A 23,268-nucleotide genomic window follows, 5' to 3' on the forward strand; every position below is an offset into this window, starting at 1 on the left:
TGACATAGCATGTCACATACTTTTGTATGTAAAGGTTAAATTTTGTCATGAGGATTATAGTTCTTATGAAAAAAAAAGAAAAGGAAGGTATACAGTATTGTTTGTATATATATAGTTTGTTTACTTTGAATCTTTTTAAATTTTCTCGCGTCATTTTAAAAATTTTTGTTTGCACATTTTTATTGTTTGCATATATGCTTTGTTGATAAGTATGTGTGTGTGGTAACACGTGCTTTATAGTTGTTTTAGCAATGATTTTTTATAATAATGTAAAGTATTTTTTTATATTTTGTGTATGTGCTAATATGTGTTATGTTATGCAATTGTTTTATAAATGTGTTTAAATATGTAAATAAGGTATATATTTAACCTTATATACATATTTAAACGCATTTATTGTGTTTATAGTTGGTACATATGTTTATATTATCTTGTATCGGTGTATTCAAAGTGCTATGACTTGGTAAAAGTGTAGAGTAAGATTTTTCAAACTTGCAAGCCAAGTGATGAACTTATAGTAGAGGGTTACACGACAGTGTTCAGTGACTAACTGTTACCGCTTTAGGTATAGGTGTTTTCAAGCCTTTATTTTTAATTATTCTAAAAATACATAACAATGTATTTTAACAACATTTTGTGTAACGTTGTTACTTATGTTTATTATAAATGAGTGTTATGTTACTTAAGTTTTGTTATATGCATGTTATATTAACTTATCGTGTGTGCTATTGTTGTGTGTTGTTGTTGTCATGTTGTTTTTTTGTTATCTTTTGAGTTGATCGACATTTACCTTCACAATGGTGTCTACTGTTAAAAATGATAAATAGGTAACTTTATTATTAAAAATCACTGCTTTTAACCATTCAGTGAATTTTAAATGAATAATATTAGGCTAGAAGCAGATATTAGTTTAGAAAATGGAAATGTTAATAGGCAAGTTAATCGTCGCAGAAATGAAAGAGATACGTTTTTGGCGAGACGAAATTAATATTCGGAAAAATGCTAGAAATTTCGCTCGCCAAACAGCAAAAAAATTTGAACTCAAATGAGGAGAGGTTGGTTAGGCGAGTTGAAAATAATCGTCGCAGAAATAAAAGAGATAGGCTTGGCGAGATAAAATTATTAATCGAGAAAATGCTCGAATTGCTGCTAGACGAAAGAATGCATTGTGTAGCAAAAAGTAATATTTTTCCAGATAATAATTATTTAAGAGAAATGAATTATTTTTTTCAGCACTGTGGTGTGTGGTGCTAATAAATTTCCTGATGAAACACTTTTTTTGTGTTGCCATAATGGAACGATTGTTTTGTCGCAACCCTTATCATTTCGACAAGGCTTAGAAGATTTATTTAAAGGAAACTATACTAATAAAAATGCTAATCTAAAATTTTTAAAATATATTAGAAATTATAATGCCTGTCTTTCTTTTGCTTAATTAAAAGCTAGAGTAGTTTAATCCATTAATCATGGGCCGCCATGTTTTAGAATATGCGGTCAAGTTTTTCATTGTATAGGTAACCTTAGGCCGAATCAAGATGTTCCACCAACATATTTAGATGTGTATTATGTTACTGATTTGTTCATGTTACGCAGTTAGTTTTTAAATATATGTTTATTTTTAATCGCTGAATTACTAAGAAGTTGGTTTTTTTCTATTTTGGTATAATTAAATGTTATAAATTGCAGTTCGTATATGTTTGTTGATTATAAATTAACTTTACAATAATGAAATGGTTTAGGCAAAAATTTTTGTAAATTAATTCAATCCAGAAAGATGAAATATTTATTTTCTTATTGAAGTAAATAAAGTAGATTTAAAAAAGAATTGACTTGAATATGTGTTTGTTTTTCTGTTTAGTTGACAACAATGAAGAGAGAGGTAGTAAGTTTAAAAGAATTTTTATTTTCTATCAAGTAATTAAAATGTTTTTTAAAATGATGTTGTTGACTTTAAAGTAAAACAGTAGGTTTTTATAAATTTATACAATAAGTCCAAGAACTTAAGTCCTACTTAAAATTATATTGTCAATGATAAAGAGAAGAAATTTAAATTTCTTAATAGGACAGATTTTTATCATATTATATCAAGTAAATTTAATTAAGATTTATTTTCTTTAGTTAATTAAGAGAGAGCTAATAAAGGTATTAGTTACATTAGTTAAGTGAATTTATTTTAAAAAAGTTAAGTAGATATTTTAACGTCTATACATTTAAGTGCTTTAATTGTTTAGATACAGAATGGAAGGGTGAAACAAGTCAGTGTTTTTGCAATAAGTATTTGTTAATAGAAATATGTTCATTTGCACTGGAATTTTAAAACTTCAAGTACTTTAGCTTTAATTTTTTTATCTTCTAGGAGAGTTGAAACAAAAACTAAGTATAAATTATATGATTAATATAGTTAAATAAATGAAGCATTTATATCTGTGTCTCAGAAGTCAAAGGTCGGTTGTCACATTTTAAAAAATGTCCCGGAGAAAGGAAATAGTAAAATAAATAGTCTTTTTTGGCTTATTCTTAAGGCACATGAAATATAACTTTGACAAAAATAAATGCAAAGTTAAATAAAAAAAGTGAAAAGTCATTTCTGGATAACAGACGTTTTTCCTTTGAACATTGTGGGGACACCAGATCTTTTATATTGACCTAACTTTGTTTCATATTGTCATAGGACATCAGTCTTTATACCTCTGTAGATACTGAAAAAACAAATAAGGTCTATTACATAATTTATTTTCACGAAAAACTAAACAACCGACCTTTGTCTTCCGAGGTATGGATGTTGAGATTTAAAATTTATTTTAGTTTATAGTTTATAGTTATTTTTAGTTTACTTTTTGTTAGTTTTAGCTTCAGTTATCTTTTTTCTTACTTTAGACAACTTCGTGGAAGAAATGAGGGGAATAGGTAAAAAAATTATAACTATATATTCATGTAAATATTACTTTATCGATTATTCTGAGGTATATTTTTCGTCTTTAGTGTCTGGTAGAAGCATTACTGGTAAAGCTGTGTTTTAAATTTTGTATATTTTGTATGGAGAAACGTGCAATAGGTGAAATAGTTATTTAATATAAATATGACACTTTTAAGCTTTTCGCATTTTACTAATATTTTTATGAAAATAAAATTTTTCACTCGTTAAACCCTTTTTAATTAACTCTCTTTTTTTTTTATTTTTGCATTCTCTTCATCCTGTGAGAATGGTGAGGTTGTGCTTTATATTTTGATTAAATAAAACTGCAAATATTTATAATTATTTTTATATTCTTCTATTTGTAATTTTAGAGTCGTTAACATTTGAGAGCTTTTGTGATTTTAGATTCGTTAACATATGAGTAGTACAGAAACTATCGCTCCCAACACCCAGGGCCTCTTTCGGAGAGGTCCTTCAATAAGTGGTGTAGTAATAGCGGTATGGATGAGCTTCATTTAAATGAAGGGCTCATCCATACCGGGGTGTTATGAAACACCGAAGAATAAACAGCAACCAAAAGGTTGTAAATGTCTTTTATCATTAAAGATATTTATTACTTTTTTGTTTCTGCTTTTTTCTTTGCTGACTTATTTTATTTTTTTTTAATTTGTAATTTTTTTTTTAAATATATTAGATTGTATATTTGATTTGTTTTGGTCTTTTTCAGTTAAAATTTTATTTGTTTTTTACCAATTAAACTTAAATATAGTTAAACTGTTTCACTACCTTATTATCATAATATAATGATGCATACATCTATTGTTAAAAGTAACTAATTGGTAGCCTAATTTATTTAAAACGCTGTTTTTAAAATTTACTACAAGCCAAGGCATTATATTTAGCTATATAAATGCAGTTTATTAATATCTCAAATTGATTTTTTATCTTTAATGTTTATAATTTGGCTCCTTGAAACATTTGTTATTTTGCTTTTAATTAAAATATTTTTAATCTGTTATGATGTCTTTTAAATTAAACTAAAGTTTACTAAAAGCCAACATGAAATAACATCATAAAACAACACCAACAAGCTGCATCATGACAGCAACTTAAGTATGACAACAGGCTTCCGAAAAGCAGTTAAATTGTTCTCCAATTGTTTATTTGTTTTTTTTCTTCTATGTCTACTTATCTGTTACAATTTTTATTTTAGGTTTGTCATATGACGCATTAATGCAATATAAAAGATCAAAGTTACATATTTTTTTAAATTTGTTATAAAAATGTTTGATTGTAAATTAAATTTGCTTTTGTTTCGGATATATTTGCACTCAATTGCTTATATATTTTTAATAAATTTATTTAGTTGTGTGCATTTAACGTTTTAAAGACAATTTTCTTTTTTAAAGAAAAATGTATTAGGCGGATACCGAAAAACTCCTGTATAATTTACGTTCACTTTTTAACATTTAATTATTATTCAATCTTATTAATTAATTAAAGTTTATGTTATAAAAAAAATAACAAGAATTAATCTTTAGTTTTTTGTCACTTTAAAGCAATATGAAGTGTTATTACTTTGTATCAGTAACTAAAAACGTATTGTGTTAAACTTTGTATTGTTGAGGAAAATGGCTTTGCCTTACACACTGATATGACCTATGTCAGTTGTAAATTACTCAAATAATGTTAAACAATTGGTAAATTATTTTACCTTCTCACACTTTTCATGTTAATCTGACAGATGGTTGACAGGCGTTTTTCTAAAAGGGTATTAGTTAATAAGCCACTGTCATGTATGGAATATCACTTGGTTCAGTGCGCAGTTTATATATTGTATATATGTTAATTAATTGCCGTACAAAAATTTTTTTTAAATCTTGAAACTTTTTGGGAAATACAAAAGAAAAGCTTGCAATTTTCACATTAGAGTTACGTAAGGTCCGGAAATAAAAACACTGTCAGATCGTTTAAAAGTTATGATATTGAAAAATTTGCAGTAAACAACAGCGCTTTATGGTGGATAAAAAAATTATTTATCAAATTTGATAAATATTGTATAAATATTTGATATAATCTATTTAACTAGTACGTAAACTAATTGTTATTAAGTGTATACATAATATGTAAACGCTTAAAAAAAAATTATTTTGCTTATTATGTATTGCATATTACGCATTCGCTATGTTTTTTTGTTTTTTGTAACTATCGTGCAGCTGTTATGTATTAAATAACATTAATAGTTGTATCATCCTTTTAATTGGAATAATTTATTATTTGCTTATATCATGCTTTAGGGCTTTTCGATATTTGGACTGGTAACTAATTAATAATTAGTCTAACAACTCAATAATACATTATGAGTTGTTTATATAATATTTTTTTGTGAAATCATACCATTATTATTTGTTTATAACATTTTTAAATTTCCAAAATATATATTACTTAAACAAATATAAACTAAATAAATGATTCTCACTTTATTTTTTAATTAAATAATAAACTCATATTGTGATATCAACATGAGCTCAAAAAAGCTTAGACTTACAAAGACTTTAGTAAAAAGAATATTTAGTCAAAAAGATCTAGTAGAAAACCCTATAATTTACTCGTGAGCTATTCGCAAACTTACAAATAGCTCATTCAATATGGTTACAAGTTTGAGAAAGATTTATTTTACGGGCAGAAATTAATTTTTGACTTAAAAATTGACGTGACAAAAGTCAGTTTTTTAAATCTGTGATAAATGATAACCTATTGAAAATAATGTTTCTAAAACATTTCAACCAGTGAAATTATAAGTTGGTTAAAAAAGAACTGGAAATGCTGTTTGATCTGTTTGCTTGTAAGTGTGATATTCCAATTATTAATGATTGTAAAGATAGGTGAATATAATTTAAAACAATTTTTTTAAATATTAAGTATTAAGAATTTTATATGTGTAGTTAGTAATCCAGTACTCTATCCAAACCTCCCGGAAACCCCGCCATCCCCACAACCACCACCCTCTATGGTTTGCAGAAACCTTTGCAACACATTTTTTAAATCTGATTTTAATTTAATAGTAAAACAATAAACATTTAGGCAAGCTTGATGTCGAGAAAAGTGATTGCACTATAAAACAGTTTTCTCTGTGAGAAAAGTAAAAAGTAATATGTGGAATATTTTTTACCCCTATTATTATGCATTTACAAATACACTTCACAAAAATGGTAGACTAAGTAAGAAAAAGAGCATTAATCTCTAATTATTTTACCGAGGCATTATATTTCATCAACTTATCACATTAAATTAAATCGTTTTCAGTTTTATAATACCTTAATTGTTTTAGGTCCATGTTATGGTAAAAGGATATTTAAAGGACAAATGATGCAAAATAGGACAAAAATGAAATTGGGATTCAGGTGGTGTGGACCAAGCAGTGGCAACAAGGGTTGTAAAAATGTTTATTAGAGATGGAAAAGAGGCTACTTTAATGCAAATTAGACAGAGAAATCTTTAAAGAACATCAGAAGTTGATTAAGATAAAATTTTTAATGTTGAACCCTTAATTTTAGATACAGCTGAAAGTGGCTAGTTTGAAGAGCAAATCGTTAATGAAAAATAGTACTATGATATCATTTCGAAATCCATAGATTTTCAAAATCCATTTCAAAGTCCTTGGATAACACTGGGTATCATAAAATCATCAAAAAAAAACAACGCCTCAATGAAAAATTTATTAAAAAAAGAATCTTTGAAAATGATTCAAATTATAAAAACTACAAACGACTTTTTGAATCAATTATAAAGTCCTCAAAAAAATCGTACTATACTAACCAGTTAATAAAATTTAAAAACAATTTACAAAAAACATGGCGTTTAATAAATGACGTCATTGGTACAAAAAGTATCAATTGTAACAGTCTTCCAAAAAAACTCATTATAAATAACTGCAAAAATGTTAATAAATGTTGAATTGCTCAATCGTTTAATCATGCATTTGTTAATTCAGGCGCAAACTTAGCATCAAAAATTAAACTTAATAAATCTGATTTTAAACCATACCTAACCGCTAATAATACCATATTGGAAAATAATAAATTAACTGAAAAAGAATTATTAAATGCTGCCTCAAATTTAAAACCAAACAAAGGTCTAGGCGTTGACGATGTTTGCAGTAATGCAATAATAAAATCAATTTCTTATTAAAAAAGGGTGGTACAAGTCTTTAATTCTAGAGATGGTACCAGCATTTCCAATTACAGACCAATCTCAATACTACCATGCCTTTCAAAACTATTAGAATACATTATGTATCATAGACTATTTACCTTTCTAGAAATTAACAATATTCTTTATAACAACAATTTGGATTTTAAAAAAATCACTCCACAAATCAAGCAATTATTCATCTTGTTCAAAATATTTTTCAGGCATTTGATAAAAATAATCATAAGCTAGGTGTATTTATTGATTTTAGCAAAGCGTTTGACACTGTTGATCATTATATTATTTTAAATAAACTAGAAAATTACGGGATTAAGCACTCAAATTTTAAACTGTTTCAAAGCTATTTGTCAAATAGGAAACAATACATTTCATTTAGCTGCAGAAAAACTGATAGTATGAATATAAAATTTGGTGTTCCACAAGGGTCAATTTTAGGACCACTCTTATTTTTAATTTATATTAATGATTTAAGAAAATCTTGTAAGCTACCAGACACTATTTTGTTTACGGATGATACAAATTTGTTTCACACTTGTCACGATGTTCAAATGTTGTTTAATTCAGTTAACATGGAACTCATAAAACTCACAGAATGGCTAAGTGCAAATAAATTATCAATTAATTTAGATAAAACAAAGTATTCTTTTTTCGAACACTTTCATGAACGCAATAAAATCCCTTTAAAACTTCCAAAACCATATATTGGCAGTCAAATTATAAAAAGAGAACAATCATTAAAATTTTTAGGAGTACTCCTTTACGAAAACGTTATTTGGACAAATCATATACATTATCTTGAAAGGAAAATCTCAAGAAATATTGGCCTACTTTATAAATCAAGGCCGTTTTTAAATCAAACTAATTTAAAAAGGTTATTATATTTCTCCTTTGTACATAGTTATCTGAATTACGCAAGCAATGTTTGGTGTAGCACAAATCAAAACAAAATTGAAATCTTTTTAATAAACAAAAACATGCAATAAGAATAATATCTTATGTAGGCCGTTTTACTCACTCCAAAGAACTATTTATAAAGCTGAATATACTCAATGTCTACCAAATAATTACTTTTCATCTTCTAATTTTCATGTATAAAGTTAATAAAAGAACAACACTAAACATTTTTAATTCGTTATTCAAAATAAATAAACATATACACTTAACTAGATACTCAAGCAACACCAATGCTCAGCCTAAAAGTTTTTATGCCACAACTGAATTTTCATTTTACCAGTAGAGGACCAAAAGTATGGAATAAAATCCTATCTAATAAACTTAAAACTCTTGAAACTCCTGACAAATTTAAAGTAAAATTGAAGCAAATGCTCCTAATCAGTGATGGAGTGCTTGACTTTTTCGGGTGACACAGATAAGTTTTTTCGATTTAGTTTAAAGTTTATCATTGTCAACTCTTTAATGGATATTGGTTGAAGCATGCTTTAATAGATATAAATAAATATATATATATATATATATATATATATATATATATATATATATATATATATATATATATATATATATATATATATATATATATATATATATATATATATATATATATTAATTGAAAAGGTTCAATTTCTTCTCAGTTCTGTGTTTTATTAATAATTTTAGTATTTAATCTTAAATAATTAAAAAAAAATTAAAAAATAAAAAAAAATAAAAAACTTGTGTAAAACCTTTTTTTATTTTTTTTTTATTTTTTTATTTTATTGCAAGTTTTACTTTGTGCAAATTTATTTCAGTCTTTATATACAAATTTATTTAATATTTATTTCTAAGCATTTGTTATTTTACTTTTTATTGATTATTTTATTACTTTAAAAGAAATTTTTTTTTTTTAATTTTTAAACTTTAAAAAAAAAAAAAAAAATTCTTTAGGACCCTGCAACTTTTTGTTTTTGTTTGATCTTTTTAAAAATTGTCATATTTTATATATATCGATAACATTTATATACTATATACAAAGTTATTTATTTTTTGCGAAATCAATCTCGGGGCTTGGCGATAAGACAAATTGTGTCTTCTTCTTGGCCCGGCCTTCTGTACTTTGGAAATATTGGTTGTATTTTTATTTTTCTACGGCAAAATACGCAGAGGTATAAAAAAAAAAAAAAAAAAGGTAATATTTTACGCAACTATAATAAACGCTTACAAGTTAGATTGGCACGATACTTTGATTTAACAAATTTCATAGTATATGTTAAACCAAGAATTGAAATAAGTTTTATACTAATTCTTTTTAGTTAAGGATACTTAACTTTATGCACCATTTTTCAAAAATCTATTTAAGCTAGTGTTTTATGCAGCATTTGGAGACTTTGATCTTCTTGGTGATCTTGTAATTCTATTTCAAATTGAGATGTTTCTTCGAGTATATTTTCTGGTATTAGACAACCATCACTAATTATATCAATTAAAAAAAGGTTTACTTAAAATTCTAATTATGGTTTAAGAGCATGCAAATCTTTAAACCTGTTTTGAAAGTCTTCGAATAAATTCTGTAGTTTCATCATACTGACTTGTAGGATTGGAATTATGAATCATCTTCTTCATTTAAGGAAAGTGATTAAAAGTTTTCAAGGTAAGATCTTTCTGATATAGAGAAATTGATTTTTGAAAACTAAATATAGTCTGAGCAAGATCAGATATATTTTATTCTTTTCCCTGAAGCGACAAATTCAGATTATGTAAATGTTGCATTACATCAGTTAAAAAGAAAAGATCTTGAAAAATTTACATCGTCAAAGATTTCAAATGTCTTCTGCTATTCAAGCAAAAATAATTTACATGTTTCTAAAAGCTCTACAAACCTATATAGAATGTCACTACTTGAAAGCCATTTAACATCACAGTAAAACGACAAGTCACTTGGTCTGTCTGCACGATCCAATTTAATAATGAAATTTTTAAACTGTCAGTGATTTTTTGCATTAGATCGAATATAATTTACAATTTCCAGCACTGATTTAAAAACAATTAGAATATTAAAATGCTAAATGAATCACACAATAAAATGGGATCAACTCTGGATGCGTAGGAACATTATTGAGTAAACCCATGAGCCCAATGTATTTTCCTACCACTACTTTTGCACCATCTGCCGCAACACTAACAAGCTTGTTCTTCGGAGCATTAGTTTTCACTAGAACAGTGTCAAGGGCTTCCTTTAAATTAATTTTACGAGTTGTGTCTTTTAGCTCTACAAAATTTAGCAACTCTTCTTTAACAAGTACATCTGATGCTACATATCTAACAAATACAGTCATTGAGGTATATCGTGAATATCTATTAATTCATCCGATGCGAAACTGAATGCTTCACAGTTTTTTACGTCATCTCTAGCAAATGCTATTCAACTTCGACACTAATCTCAGATTTCCATCTTTCAGTTTTTTATCGAGAAAAAGAAATATTTGAAATTAACCTTTGAATATAGCCATTATTAGAATCTAAAACTGAAATCATATCAAAAAGATTTTGTATTACGAACTCTCTATCAGTGTAAAGATGTTTATCTTTTGCAATGTTCCAAGCAATAACAAAACTTGGTTCTGTTGTAATATTTAATTCTTTACCGGAAGATGAAATATTCATTTGTTGATTTTTAAATATTGTTTTAAACAACTCGATTTTATTTTTTCTATGACCTGAATTTATTGGGTTTTCTTCAGAAAAACACATTTGTTTTCGTTAATAGTGCCGTTGAACATTACATGTCTTATTAAAAGCTGGTTCAGTATTGCAAATAAAACACATAGGTTTATTTTCTTTTTTTACTAAATGCGTATTTTTCTGTCCAATCACCACGAAATAATCTGTTCTCATCTTCAGTTTTTTCATTTTTACTTTTATTGTGAAGTGCTTTATTGTCATATTTTTCTATATCCACTTTTCAAGTAATATGGCTTCAGTCTATGTATATTTCAAGTTTTTATTATCAGTAAATGAATAAAACTCTTGATAAGAGCATTGTGTTTTGCTTGTTGTCAACGTCGCATTAGTATCCAAAATGATATAAAAACAACGTTGGCAGTTTATATTGGACCAACGCAAGGCACAACATTGCTTTAACGTTTTATCAATGTATGTGTGTTAGCTGTGTATACATGTATTGAATAAATTAAATAGGGATAGACACAGTGACGCATTTATTGACAAAGGGCTTCGTTTTGTGAAGGCTTTCTTTAAAATAAAACTAAAGCGTTTTGATATAAACTTAAATTGGGTTTTGAAGTTATTATTATATATATATATATATATATATATATATATATATATATATATATATATATATATATATATATATATAAATATATATGCATATATACTAGGGCATGCCAAAATATCACGATTTTCAGAAAATGAATGGTCGCGGTATAAATACCTGTTCTATACATAAAAAGAAGTATATAAACCAAATTTGAACTTTGTAGGACCATATTAAGTGCGGGAAGATGATTTTAGGTTTTTACGCAAATACGAGAAATCGTTGTTTTTTTCTGAAAAAAAATATTCTTTTTGAAAATGAAGAAATAAAAAAGTTAGGAAACGTATTTTTTAGTTTAAAATCTAATATTGTTACCATAACAGATATTTTACAATTTGGCTAGTGCACTTTGGTCAGCTTCTAATGATATTAATGCCCTGTGCTCTCTGACAACTAGCAGTATATCTTGTTTTTTGTCCTCCTTTAATGTGCTACTGATATATCTTTGTATAAGATTGATATTCCGCTCTGCTGGGTCATTTGTAACTTTTAGAGATTTTACAAACTCACAAAATGATATATAGGAATCATTTTCCTCCAGCTTTCCAGCAGCTAAACCTGTTTTCCAGGTAGGAATTTCGTCCTGTATGCCTAGAACAATGAAAAGAGCCCAACTTTCCTCTGTAATCAACTCTGTTACCTCAGAGGTTGGTAAAACTAGGACAGCATCAGGTTTACCATTGGGAATAGTGTTGATATCTGGTACCTCAAAGGTCAACAGCTTGTCTAGAACTGCAAGCTTCTCTTCAAAATCTGGATCTGCCAGTATTAACACAGCAACCTTTGGGGCAAGGTACCAAGAGTGTTGCTGAAAAAATTTCAGAAAAGCATTGCCAATTTTGACATCAAACTCTTGTTGTATAACATAAGCTGACTTGAATGACAGGAAATCATTCTTAACAGCATATTCTGCTTTGTATGAACGTAAATACCAAGGAGCATAAAAAACTGCACATATAAAAGCTGACTTTTCCAGGTGAGGTAACTGATATTTAGGCAGAAAATCTATTATACCTGATGTCATAACAATAGCTAAATTGTAAAGACTGTCAGCCATGAAACGAGCATTGTGATTGGCTCCTGGTTGATAAATTTTAAAACCATTCAGCTTTGGTGATGAGACATTTAAATAAAAAGCAGCATACTTAACTAGATGATTATAATCATCTCTTGGAAACACTTCGTGATTAAGAGCAAACTTCAGATATTCCTGAGCTTCCAGGTAAAGTTTATGAAGTTCAGATCCAACTTCCAGCTTCTTCTCATCAAATTTCTTAAACTCAGACAGGTTAGCTTTTTGAATTATGGCGTGATATACTTTCCAGTCCTTCTTGAAATCTTTATAGAACTGTCTATCTGGTGCAGCAGTAGGTCCAAGGACAATTACAATTGCCTTATGTATTGCTATTTCAAACATGTGATGTCTGCATAACAGCCAGAGAAGAGGTTTTCTTAAAATATAGCACAACCTGGTTATAATTCCTCCATGGACTCCTGTGTTAACATTGGTAGTATCTGCAACAATTGCGAAAATTTCATTGCATATTTCAAAGGACTCAAGTAAGTTGTGAATAATTTCTGTTTCATCAACAGCTTTGCCAGACTCTGCAGGTAAAACACCAAGTAAGAGATCGTTTTTATTCTCAAATTCAGGACTAGTAACACTGACAGCAACTCTATCTCTTACAACAGATTGCAAGGTATTTTCATCTAAATGTTTTAACAGCTTGCCATCAAAGTGGAGAACAAGATGTTTTCCAGCCATTGTCTCTCTGTAATTTTCTCTGATGGTATTGCCTAAATAAAGATCATTTTTAATACAATATATTATTGTTATGATGGTTTATTTTTAGGTAAATATTCCACTCTTTAAAGGTATAGTAAGATTTTAATCATAACTTTCATTTATAATAGACTTACATTAGAAAATCAGGGATAAGAAATATGGCATCTAAAGAAAAACTTTTTGATTTAAAAAAAAAACTTAATTTTGACTGGCAAAAAGTTGGCATAAAAGACTTTTTCTTTAGGTGTCCCTTTAAAAATTACATTGATGTTCAATTACTTTCGCTCTTTCTCTTGAAATACTAGATTTAGAAATGCCCATCTGATTAACATCTCCTCCCAGTTAATTAACAACAGACGACAACAGCCAGGTTTGTAATTCAATGCTGATTAACCCTCTAGCACAAATAGGTGTAGTTACTGCCATCAATTCTTCTCTTGTAATCTTTTTATTTACTTGCATTGAGCCTTTAGGTAAGACTTTTGGGGTTTTATTATGAGCAACACCATATTCAAAGTCATCATCACTACCTTCGAATGAGTCTTCTTCTACAGCAAAATCTGGATCTGTCAAAGTTGAGTCAAACATATCCAAATTGGCTGGACCAGACTTGTATCTAAAATATTTACATAAATAAGTTAGGATTTCATTTTTAAGAAGTAAGTTTTTTAACAGTTTTAAAGTAATTATGACACTTGTTTTACCTTTTCTTAGTTGGCGTCAAGTTTTCATCACTTTCATCAAGTGGTGGGGGAGCTGATTTATATCTTTCTTTCTCCTCTAGGTACTTCATTCTCATTTGTTCTTGTCTTTTATACCTTTCTAGTCGTTTCTCAATGATGCTTGCTAGCCCTTTATCTGGCTTAGAAATAAACCACTTCCTAAAACAAAAATGTATAACATTAGAATGCAATAACTTACTCTGATGGACAGGCAGATGGATAGCTGAAAGACAGACAGACTGAAAGCCCTACATAAAGTAGCTGCGCTACTAACAATTTGATTAATATAGAGAAATTTACAAAAAGGCTACAATATAATTGATACTCTTACCTGTCTGTTTGCTGGTGTAGATAGAAATTTAGGTCTTCTTCAATAGCAGCTTGTGTTCTTGGTGTTATTTTGTCACTTCTCATCAGTTGCTCTAAGTTATCTTTGCCTGTGTCAAACAACTGTTCCATTGTTGAAATGAATTCATTCTTAATATTTTCTTTAGTATCTTTGGTATCTTTCAGGGTAACATGTTTTTTCAAAAGTTGATACTTCTTGTGTAGAGCTTGAAGTTTGTCAAGAATTGAATATTCTGAAATGATGTATGCTTGAAATCCTGCTTTGGTCCAAATGTTGACTATTTGTCTAATCAAGCAGTCTGATTGCGTCTCAAGGTCACAAAAATCTCTACCTAATTTAGATTTTTAAAAAATATTTTATTTATTTAACATTTATTGCACCTGAAAAAATAATTATTTAGTCCTCTTTAATCTAGGAATGAAAATGTTTATGTTTTACAGTTATGTCTTACTTTTGCACACCAAGTTCCTTGTTCCTTTTTGCTTCTTACAGGCCATGTTAATTTGTGTTTTAATAAATCTTTTCTTTTTACTTGAAATTAAATATTGATAATATCTTAAAAAATTACCATTGGTTGGAAGCTGTGTATTGGGTAGCTGTGAAATTGGGTTAGTTAACAGATATAATGGTCGTCTGACACTTTCACTTACATGGACATTTTTCTTCTTTTTTGGACCCATTTCTTTTGAAAAAGTTAATGTTATTTTAACTATTTTTAACTATTAAGCTATAAAAAATTATTAACAGTTTATAATAGATATGTCATGTAGTGATTGTAACCTTAAACTAAACACAAAATCTTGTTATTTTGCCATCCTTCATGTAATTTCATCATACTTTGCGTATTTTCGTAAAATCTTGATTTCATCTTCTGGCACCTAGAATTGAGATAGAACAATGAAAATTCATATTTTTGCTTATTTTTATGTATAGAATAGGTTTTTAAAGCGCGACCAAAAATTTTTTTTTTGGCATGCCCTAATATATATATATATATTTATATATATATATATATATATATATATATATATATATATATATATATATATATATATATATATATATATATATATACATGTATATATATATATATATATATATATATATATATATATATATATATATATATATATATATATATATATATACATGTATATATATATAGATATATATATATATATATATATATATATATATATATATATATATATATATACACATGTATATATATATGTATATATATACATGTATATATATATATATATATATATATATATATATATATATATATATATATATATATATATATATTATATATATATATTATTTAATTTAATATGTTTGGACCATCTAAAAAAAAAAACTCAGTAAAACCTTCCTTGCAAACATTTTGTCTTAAAAAAAAGTTTTCAACGCGTTTTTTATACGTTGAAAGGACGTCTTTTTTGATCAAATTTTTGCTGGGTTTGCTTCAGTAATTGACCATGTGTTAAACAATAGAAAAATGAAAGCCGTGATAATTCTTTTTCTTTAGTTCAGTTAGTATAACATTGCAAAGACATATTGTATACTTTATAAACGATGCAACATAAATATAACGTTTTATTAAAAATAAAATATTGAGTAAGCGTTCACATCTGGTATAAGGTACGACCCACGACCGAACATAAGAAAGATAACATTCTAATTTTTAAATCTTTTTTATTTTAACAATTGCAAAATTTTATTACATATGAAATGACAAATAAACGTTCAATTCTGGCATAAGGTATCACCCACGTTAAGAAAACAAGTTCAGAAATCAGATTTTCCTTGTACTTGCTCCCTTAAATTTACAAGTTTATCTATCTTATCTGGCCTACGCTAAGAAGAAATTTCATTCTGAATCATTGTGGCTTTCTCAAAGCCATTAGCCATTACTTTCACTACTATTCCCGGAAAATGACTCCCTTGATACTCTTCAATTACAAAGTCATCCGTTTTTAGCGTAATTAAATCTTTATCTGAAGAATATTTACATCATTCAGAATCTTCAGAATCGCTTAGCTAAGGAATAGAAATTGATAAAAAAAACCTTCATACCGTTTCTTTTTCTTTAATTTTTGATTACCTTTTTTTTTTTTTCTGTCATTCTCTTGAATTTTCTCTTCTTTCTTTCTATTTCAGTATTTCATGCTGCTTTTCTATTTCATGCTGCTTTTCTATTTTATGCTGCTTTTCTATTTCATGCTGCTTTTCTATTTCATGCTGCTTTTCTATTTCATGTTGCTTTTCTATTTTAAAGCTCCTCTTCTTTCCTATTTTATTTTTTTTTCGATATATTTTTTTTAAATTCTATTTTCCAAGTTCCCCAGACACTATAGCGGGTGTTCTTTCTTTTGGATTTTTCTTCTAAGGCTTTTTCTTGCAAACAACTGGGGGGCAGAATCTATATTTTTTAAACGGAGATAATATACTTGAGGGTAATTTGATTGTGGTACCTTCATTGCCTTGAATATATGGGGGACACTAGATGTAATGGTCCTGAAATTGCAATATCTTCATTGCCTTCTATGAAAGAAGACCTATATTTTCTTGCATAGAAGAACTATGAAAGAAAGCCTTTTAAGTTCTAACTCAGTTTTCTTCCACAAAAAGAATAGCGATCAGTCAGTAGGATCTCTTTCCCAATTAATAGTAGATTGCTCAAATAATTCCAATTTTTCTTTCACTATACTCTCATTTAACAATTGCAATCCCTGCTTAACATATTTGAAACGTGAGTTTATACTGTCATTTGGCAAAGAATTGTGTACAGTTATGTTATTTTTATTTCCTTGAACCCTCGGTACGGTTGGATCCCAGGGACAGAGTCATAACTTGGGGAAACCGTTGGCCAAGACATAGTAAATAACATGCTTATCCACTATTTTTATTTAGCAATTTAGCAAAATCTTTTTTCTTCAATATGGGGTCATATAAATGATTGCTGCGCCACTCAGGAACATGTTGCTTCCAATTCTCTTTTAATGTGCTAAACACCGCAACATCCATAGACTGTAAAATGTACCTAGCATTAGGATATAAAGCCACCTAATTGTCCCATTTTGATTGCAGAACTTAAGAGTTTGCATACTTAAACAAGAAAAATGTCCATAAAATAATAAAATAACAGGAAAAGTTTATGTTATTTACTTTACGCAAAGTGTGAAAAAAATTTGGTCCAGAATTCATACCGGAATCCATACAGCATACAACCGGAAACACTTTTTTCTAGTGCCAAACTGGAAGGAAAATTTAGCATTATTTCTATATGCAACCGCTCACATTTGTAAATCACTAATAATGTTACAACACTTCCGTTGGCATAGCCAGTAATCAGTACTGTTAGACACTCTCTATCATCTGAATTAACTTGTTGATATATTGTCTTGTCTCCCTTTCTTTTATGGACTTTAGTTCCTTTCGTGTAAGGAAAAAAGCGATCTCATTGCAATTAAAAAACCGTGAGGGATTCATTAGGATTTTTAAAATATCTTTTTTTTTATGCATTTCTTAATTTTCACGAACCACCGTAAAATATTGTCCTGTGCCATTGATGCACGGGAAACTTTTTTTTGGTTTATACGTTTAGATATACTTTCATTTGTTCTTAAAAATTTGTGGATCTACGTCCTCCCAAGACAATACCTAGTAGAAGGATTGTCTCTTCTAAGGTCAGTCATCAACTGTTGCACACTCTCTTGAAGTTGTTTTACAGGTACGGGAAATCCCGCTTTGGCCATTTATAGATCTTAGTTAGCCATAAAAAAAATTTTTTAATTTTTTATTTTAGGTGCCCCAAGAAGTCCACGCCTCCTTCCTTACCGTGACACGAAAATTTGTCCAGAGGTTGTCTCGAACCTGGATCTCCTGCTTATTAAACAAGCGCTTTAACCACTGCGCCACGGCCGCAAAAATTTCTCTTCATAGCTTAGAACTGTTTGAGGTCCCATCTTTGAATGGGTGACTTGCTTTCTAATTTATATTTTAGAGTAATTTTTGGTACATTATGTTTTTTAGTTGCTGCCAGGGCTAGTGCATGGTTATTTTTTACATCTTGGATGGCTTTCATTGTTTCAAGTTTTCTAATCCAATATATGATCACCCCCATGACTGACAACAGATGGCAGTAAACAGATAATAAATAACTTTTAATTAGTATCAAATATACCTATTGCAAAATAAAATCATGTAATCTGAAAATAAATGGCACTTTCCTTTTAAAGTTGACTTTATTTGTGGCTTCTCCTCAGCGAATTGCGGCAGAAAACTCAAAAAAATAGACAAGAACATAGCACATTAACATTGTTAGCCATCTTTGTTCAAAGCTTTCAAATGTTTGCCTCGTTTTCGTATGTACAACCAAATGGTAGGAGAGTATTTTCCCGTTGTTTTTAAAATCGCACTTCAATTTTAGGGTTTGTTTAAACATTTTTTTTTCTAAATGGTCAATTACTAGTAATTGACCATTATACCTTATATAGTGACAAATATATATATATATATATATATATATATATATATATATATATATATATATATATATATATATATATATATATATATAATAGTATATATAATAATAATATATATATATATATATATATATATATATATATATATATAATAATATATATATATATATAATAGATTATCTGATTTATCTGATAGATTATCTGATATATCTGAATATATATATTAGATTATCTGATTTTCTCTACTTTGAATAAAGCTCTTGTTGCTGATGGCAATAGCATTGCGTTATTTAAGAAACAAGATCCCAATAAATCTGTTAAAGATTTATTAATAAACTTGTTCTTTTCAATCAATTGGTTTGGCGTTAGCAATTATATTTTAGGAGCTTTATTCTTTACTTATAATTTTTAATACATTTACTTACATTATTATCACTTTTGTCCTCGTAAAATCAGTAACCATTCTGTCTGAAAAAAAAACTTCGTTAATGCTGTTATAGAAATGATATTTATCAAAAACAATCACGTTTATTTATACTCCACTCTAATTTTCAAAAACTGGGTAGAAACTCTCGTGAAACTAAATAAAACAAGACAAAAGTTTGATAAAACGATTTTATTTATATGTACAATCCTAAAACAAGAAAATAAATATTAAAACAAAGAAATAATTGGCCAATAATTGAAGAAATAATTATACTGTATTAAAATTATTTGCTTAAAGGGTTTATGCAAAATATAAAACATTTTTAAGAAAATATAAACATTTTTTAAAAAAATGTAAAACAATTTTTAAGAAAATATAAAATATTTTTTAAGTTAATATAAAACATTTTTTAAGAATTTATAAAACATTTAATTACATAATTACTCCATAAAACTTTGGAATTTATGAGATTTATTCATGACAAAGAAGAGAACTATAAAAAATAAAAAAAAGGACGGCGGTAATAAATTAGTTGTTAGTTGTAAGTGCCTTTAAAGTATAATTTTTTGAGTCTAATATCAAACTTTTTATCATACCTTAAAGTTTGGAATCAGACTTTTAAGTATGGAATAAAAGTTTTATATTGTACGATATAAAACTTTTATTCCAAACTTAAAAGATTTAACATGGTGAGTAATGTTCGTTATAGTTTTAAGTTTACATTAAGTACAATAAAAAATAGAAAAAATACTATATCCATATCAAGCAAATGCTTTTTTGTATCCAGAGAAAACTTTTTAAATGCGATACATATGCAACCATGGCTTACTCTGCTTATAATTAAAATATATTATCGAAGCTTTATTTTGTTGTGTTAATTGATAAATGGAAAATGAGAGAGAAAGGAAAAAAAGAACACTTATTACAAAGGATTATTTAAGAATCATAAGAAAGTCAATTCTAAAAGACATGAAGTTAAAAGAAATTGCGGAAGAAGTTGAAATATCAGTTTCTGCAACACGTTCTATTTCTGATAAAATCAGTATAGGGCTAAGTGATGATGAAAACACATTAGTTTAAAAAGGAAAGCGCAGCTCTTTTTGACGAGACACTTAAATCTGAAATTCGATTGTTAATTGAGCACGATCCATTTTAGCATCATTGAGAAACATTCTTATTGAAAGGAGTATTCTTGCATTTATACCAACAATATCTAAGTATTTGAAGTCGATGGAGTTCACTAGAAAACGATTTACATTAGTACCAAAAGAAAGCAACTCGCCGCAAAACGTTGATTTAAGACAAAGTTCTTGCAGGACTATTAATTTGATTCCTGACAATAACTTAGTATTTCTAGATGAAACAAGCTTTAACTTACATACGTCTAAGCAATATAAATATTCTATAAAGAATACAAAATGTTTTATTACAGTGCCAGCAAATCGTGGAAAGAATGTAAGTCTAAAACAGTTAATGGTATTCTAGGCTTTAAGAAAGTGGATGTTGCCTATAATAGCGATCTTTTTTGTGATTTTATAACCAACAATTTAAGACCATATTTCAAAAGGAATCCTCATTCTGTGCTAGTATTGGATAATTGCGCATTTCATCGTCGAAGAGATGTGATCGATTTGCTCGGCCAATCCAATGTTTCAGTTTACTTTTTGCCACCTTATTCACCGCAATTGAACCAGATCGAGGAATACTTTAGTTGTCTTAAAGCTAATTATACTGCTATAAGACCGTTTTCAAAAACTAGCAATGAAGTTAAGGCTACTTTAAATTCGCTTATACCGGCAATTGGCATTGATTTTTGTGGTTGGTATTGTAATATGAGAAGATGGGTTTTAAAAGGCATAGCAAGGCAAGAATTTTATTAAAGTGGATACTTTGTTATTTATATTATATATTTAAATATAAAAAAATAATTAAAAAATACACTTTATTCTTTAGAAATTTATGAATAACTTTAAATATCATTAATGCATTCTTAAATAACTAAAATGTTTTACATTTTCTTAAAAATGTTTTATATTTTCTTAAAAACTGTTTTATATTTTCTTAAAAAATGTTTTATATTTTCTTAAAAAATGTTTTATATTTTCTTAAAAAATGTTTTATATTTTCTTAAATAATGTTTTTTATTTCGCATCAACCCTGTAATATCAATTAAATCAAAACACAACCTTTTTTGGCAGAATTGTGTCTGGCGTTCTTAAACTTTTTTTTTTTTAATTTGAGGTTTTACGTGCATTATTTATCAATGCAGAATTTTTTTTGTATGTTTTTAAGTAAAATAACAAGTTTATTTCATATATATGCTACCTAGATAAATATTCAAGAGGTCAATAAATTATAATATGATTTATAATTTGAAGATATTTAGAAAAAGTTCAACATTTTAAATTTATCATATTATTATTTTTTAAACCTGCAGAAGTTGAGCAAGTTTACCATAATTTTTTTTATTTGCAATATTTTGTTGGAATGTTATTTGTAAAATTAAAACAAATAGCTAAATGTAAAATATTAAATTTACCTGTGATTTGAATAGTGGAAATGTTAAGCTTTGATTTTAAAATGTGTCATCTTGTTTCTTCCTGCCCTTGCTTGTTTTTTGAATCAAATAGCAGGAATTCACTAGCCAATCGTCCATTATGACAAAACATTTATAATATAACATTTAAAAAAATAAAAACATTTTTTATAGCAGAAAATGAACTTGAGATTTTTATTAACATTTTCCAAACATGGCATGATTTACATTACAAGTAATGCTTTTTAAATTTTAAAGAAGTTATTTAAGTTTAATACATTATTTAGATAAAAACTTTTAAAAATGGAAATCAAACTGCAGCAGATTTTGTAACACAAATTTACTTACATCTTCTCAATGTCAACAAAAGAGCAATACTTACTGCATACTACATTCTCTGATAAATTACTAAGTATATGTCATTTGACATATACTTAGTAATTTATTTCCAGTAATATTTTAAAGTATTAGAATTCAAGTAATATTTTAAACGTGCAACCTAACTTTTCAACCTGTTACATGCAACTAAAATATAACCATCTTCTCCATATTAACTATGTTTTGTTTAAAACAACTTTTTCAATCTACAACAACTGTCACCCTCAAATTACTTTATACAAAAGTCTTTCAAAATTATATATATGTATATATATATATATATATATATATATATATATATATATATATATATATATATATATATATATATACATATGTGTATATATATATGTATATGTATATATATATATATATATATATATATATATATATATATATATATACATATGCATATATATATATATATACATATGTATATATATATATATATATATATATACATATGTATATATATATATGCATACATATATATATATATATATATATATATATATATATGTATATGTATATATAGATATACATATGTATATATATATATATATATATGTATATATATATATATGTATATGTATATATATATATATACATATGTATATATATATATATATACATATGTATATATATGTATACATATGTATATATATATATATACATATGTATATATATGTATACATATGTATACATATATATACATATGTATATGTATATATGTATACATATATATACATATGTATATATATATATATATATATATATATATATATACATATATATAATTTTAAAAGACTTTTGTATAAAGTAATTTGTGGGTGACAGTTGTTGTAGATTGAAAAAGTTGTTTTAAACAAAACATAGTTAATATGGAGAAGATGGTTATATTTTAGTTGCATGCAACAAGTTTGAAAAGTTAGATTGCACTTTTAAAATATTACTGGAATTCTAATACTTTAAAATATTACTGGAAATAAATATCAAAGTATATGTCAAATGACATATACTTAGTAATTTATCAGAGAATGTAGTATGCAGTAAGTATTGCTCTTTTGTTGACATTGAGAAGATGTATGTAAATTTGTATTACAAAATCTGCTGCAGTTTGATTTCCATTTTTAAAAGTTTTTATCTAAATAATGTATCAAGTTTAAATAACT

The 23,268-nt window shown here is 27.0% G+C and overlaps 1 protein-coding gene and 1 long non-coding RNA gene across 4 annotated transcripts; one reads left to right on the forward strand and one right to left on the reverse strand.

Annotated features, from left to right (window-relative positions):
* Nucleotides 1–259: 259 nt before the first annotated feature.
* LOC136084585 (uncharacterized) lies at nucleotides 260–4,396 on the forward strand. 2 transcript variants are annotated; one of them, XR_010640659.1, is made up of 6 exons: nucleotides 260–565; nucleotides 1,859–1,879; nucleotides 2,119–2,142; nucleotides 2,232–2,325; nucleotides 2,878–2,907; nucleotides 2,983–4,396. It is a non-coding gene; the product is annotated as an uncharacterized LOC136084585 (long non-coding RNA). The 2 variants fall into 2 exon arrangements; XR_010640658.1 differs by having other exon boundaries at nucleotides 267–565; nucleotides 2,232–2,255; nucleotides 2,983–4,395.
* Nucleotides 4,397–13,229: 8,833 nt separating this feature from the next.
* LOC136084586 (uncharacterized) lies at nucleotides 13,230–14,401 on the reverse strand. Of its 2 annotated transcripts, XM_065804795.1 has the most exons (3): nucleotides 14,242–14,401; nucleotides 13,893–14,069; nucleotides 13,230–13,804 (listed from the first exon to the last, which is right to left on the reverse strand). In XM_065804795.1, the coding sequence occupies exons 1-3, from the start codon at nucleotides 14,367–14,369 to the stop codon at nucleotides 13,531–13,533; spliced, it is 579 nt and encodes a 192-aa protein (XP_065660867.1). In that variant the 5' UTR covers nucleotides 14,370–14,401; the 3' UTR covers nucleotides 13,230–13,530. The 2 variants fall into 2 exon arrangements, with proteins under 2 accessions (XP_065660867.1, XP_065660868.1); XM_065804796.1 differs by having other exon boundaries at nucleotides 13,634–14,069.
* Nucleotides 14,402–23,268: the final 8,867 nt, after the last annotated feature.

This window comes from Hydra vulgaris, chromosome 09 (assembly GCF_038396675.1).
Source record: "Hydra vulgaris chromosome 09, alternate assembly HydraT2T_AEP".
NCBI lineage: Eukaryota > Metazoa > Cnidaria > Hydrozoa > Anthoathecata > Hydridae > Hydra > Hydra vulgaris.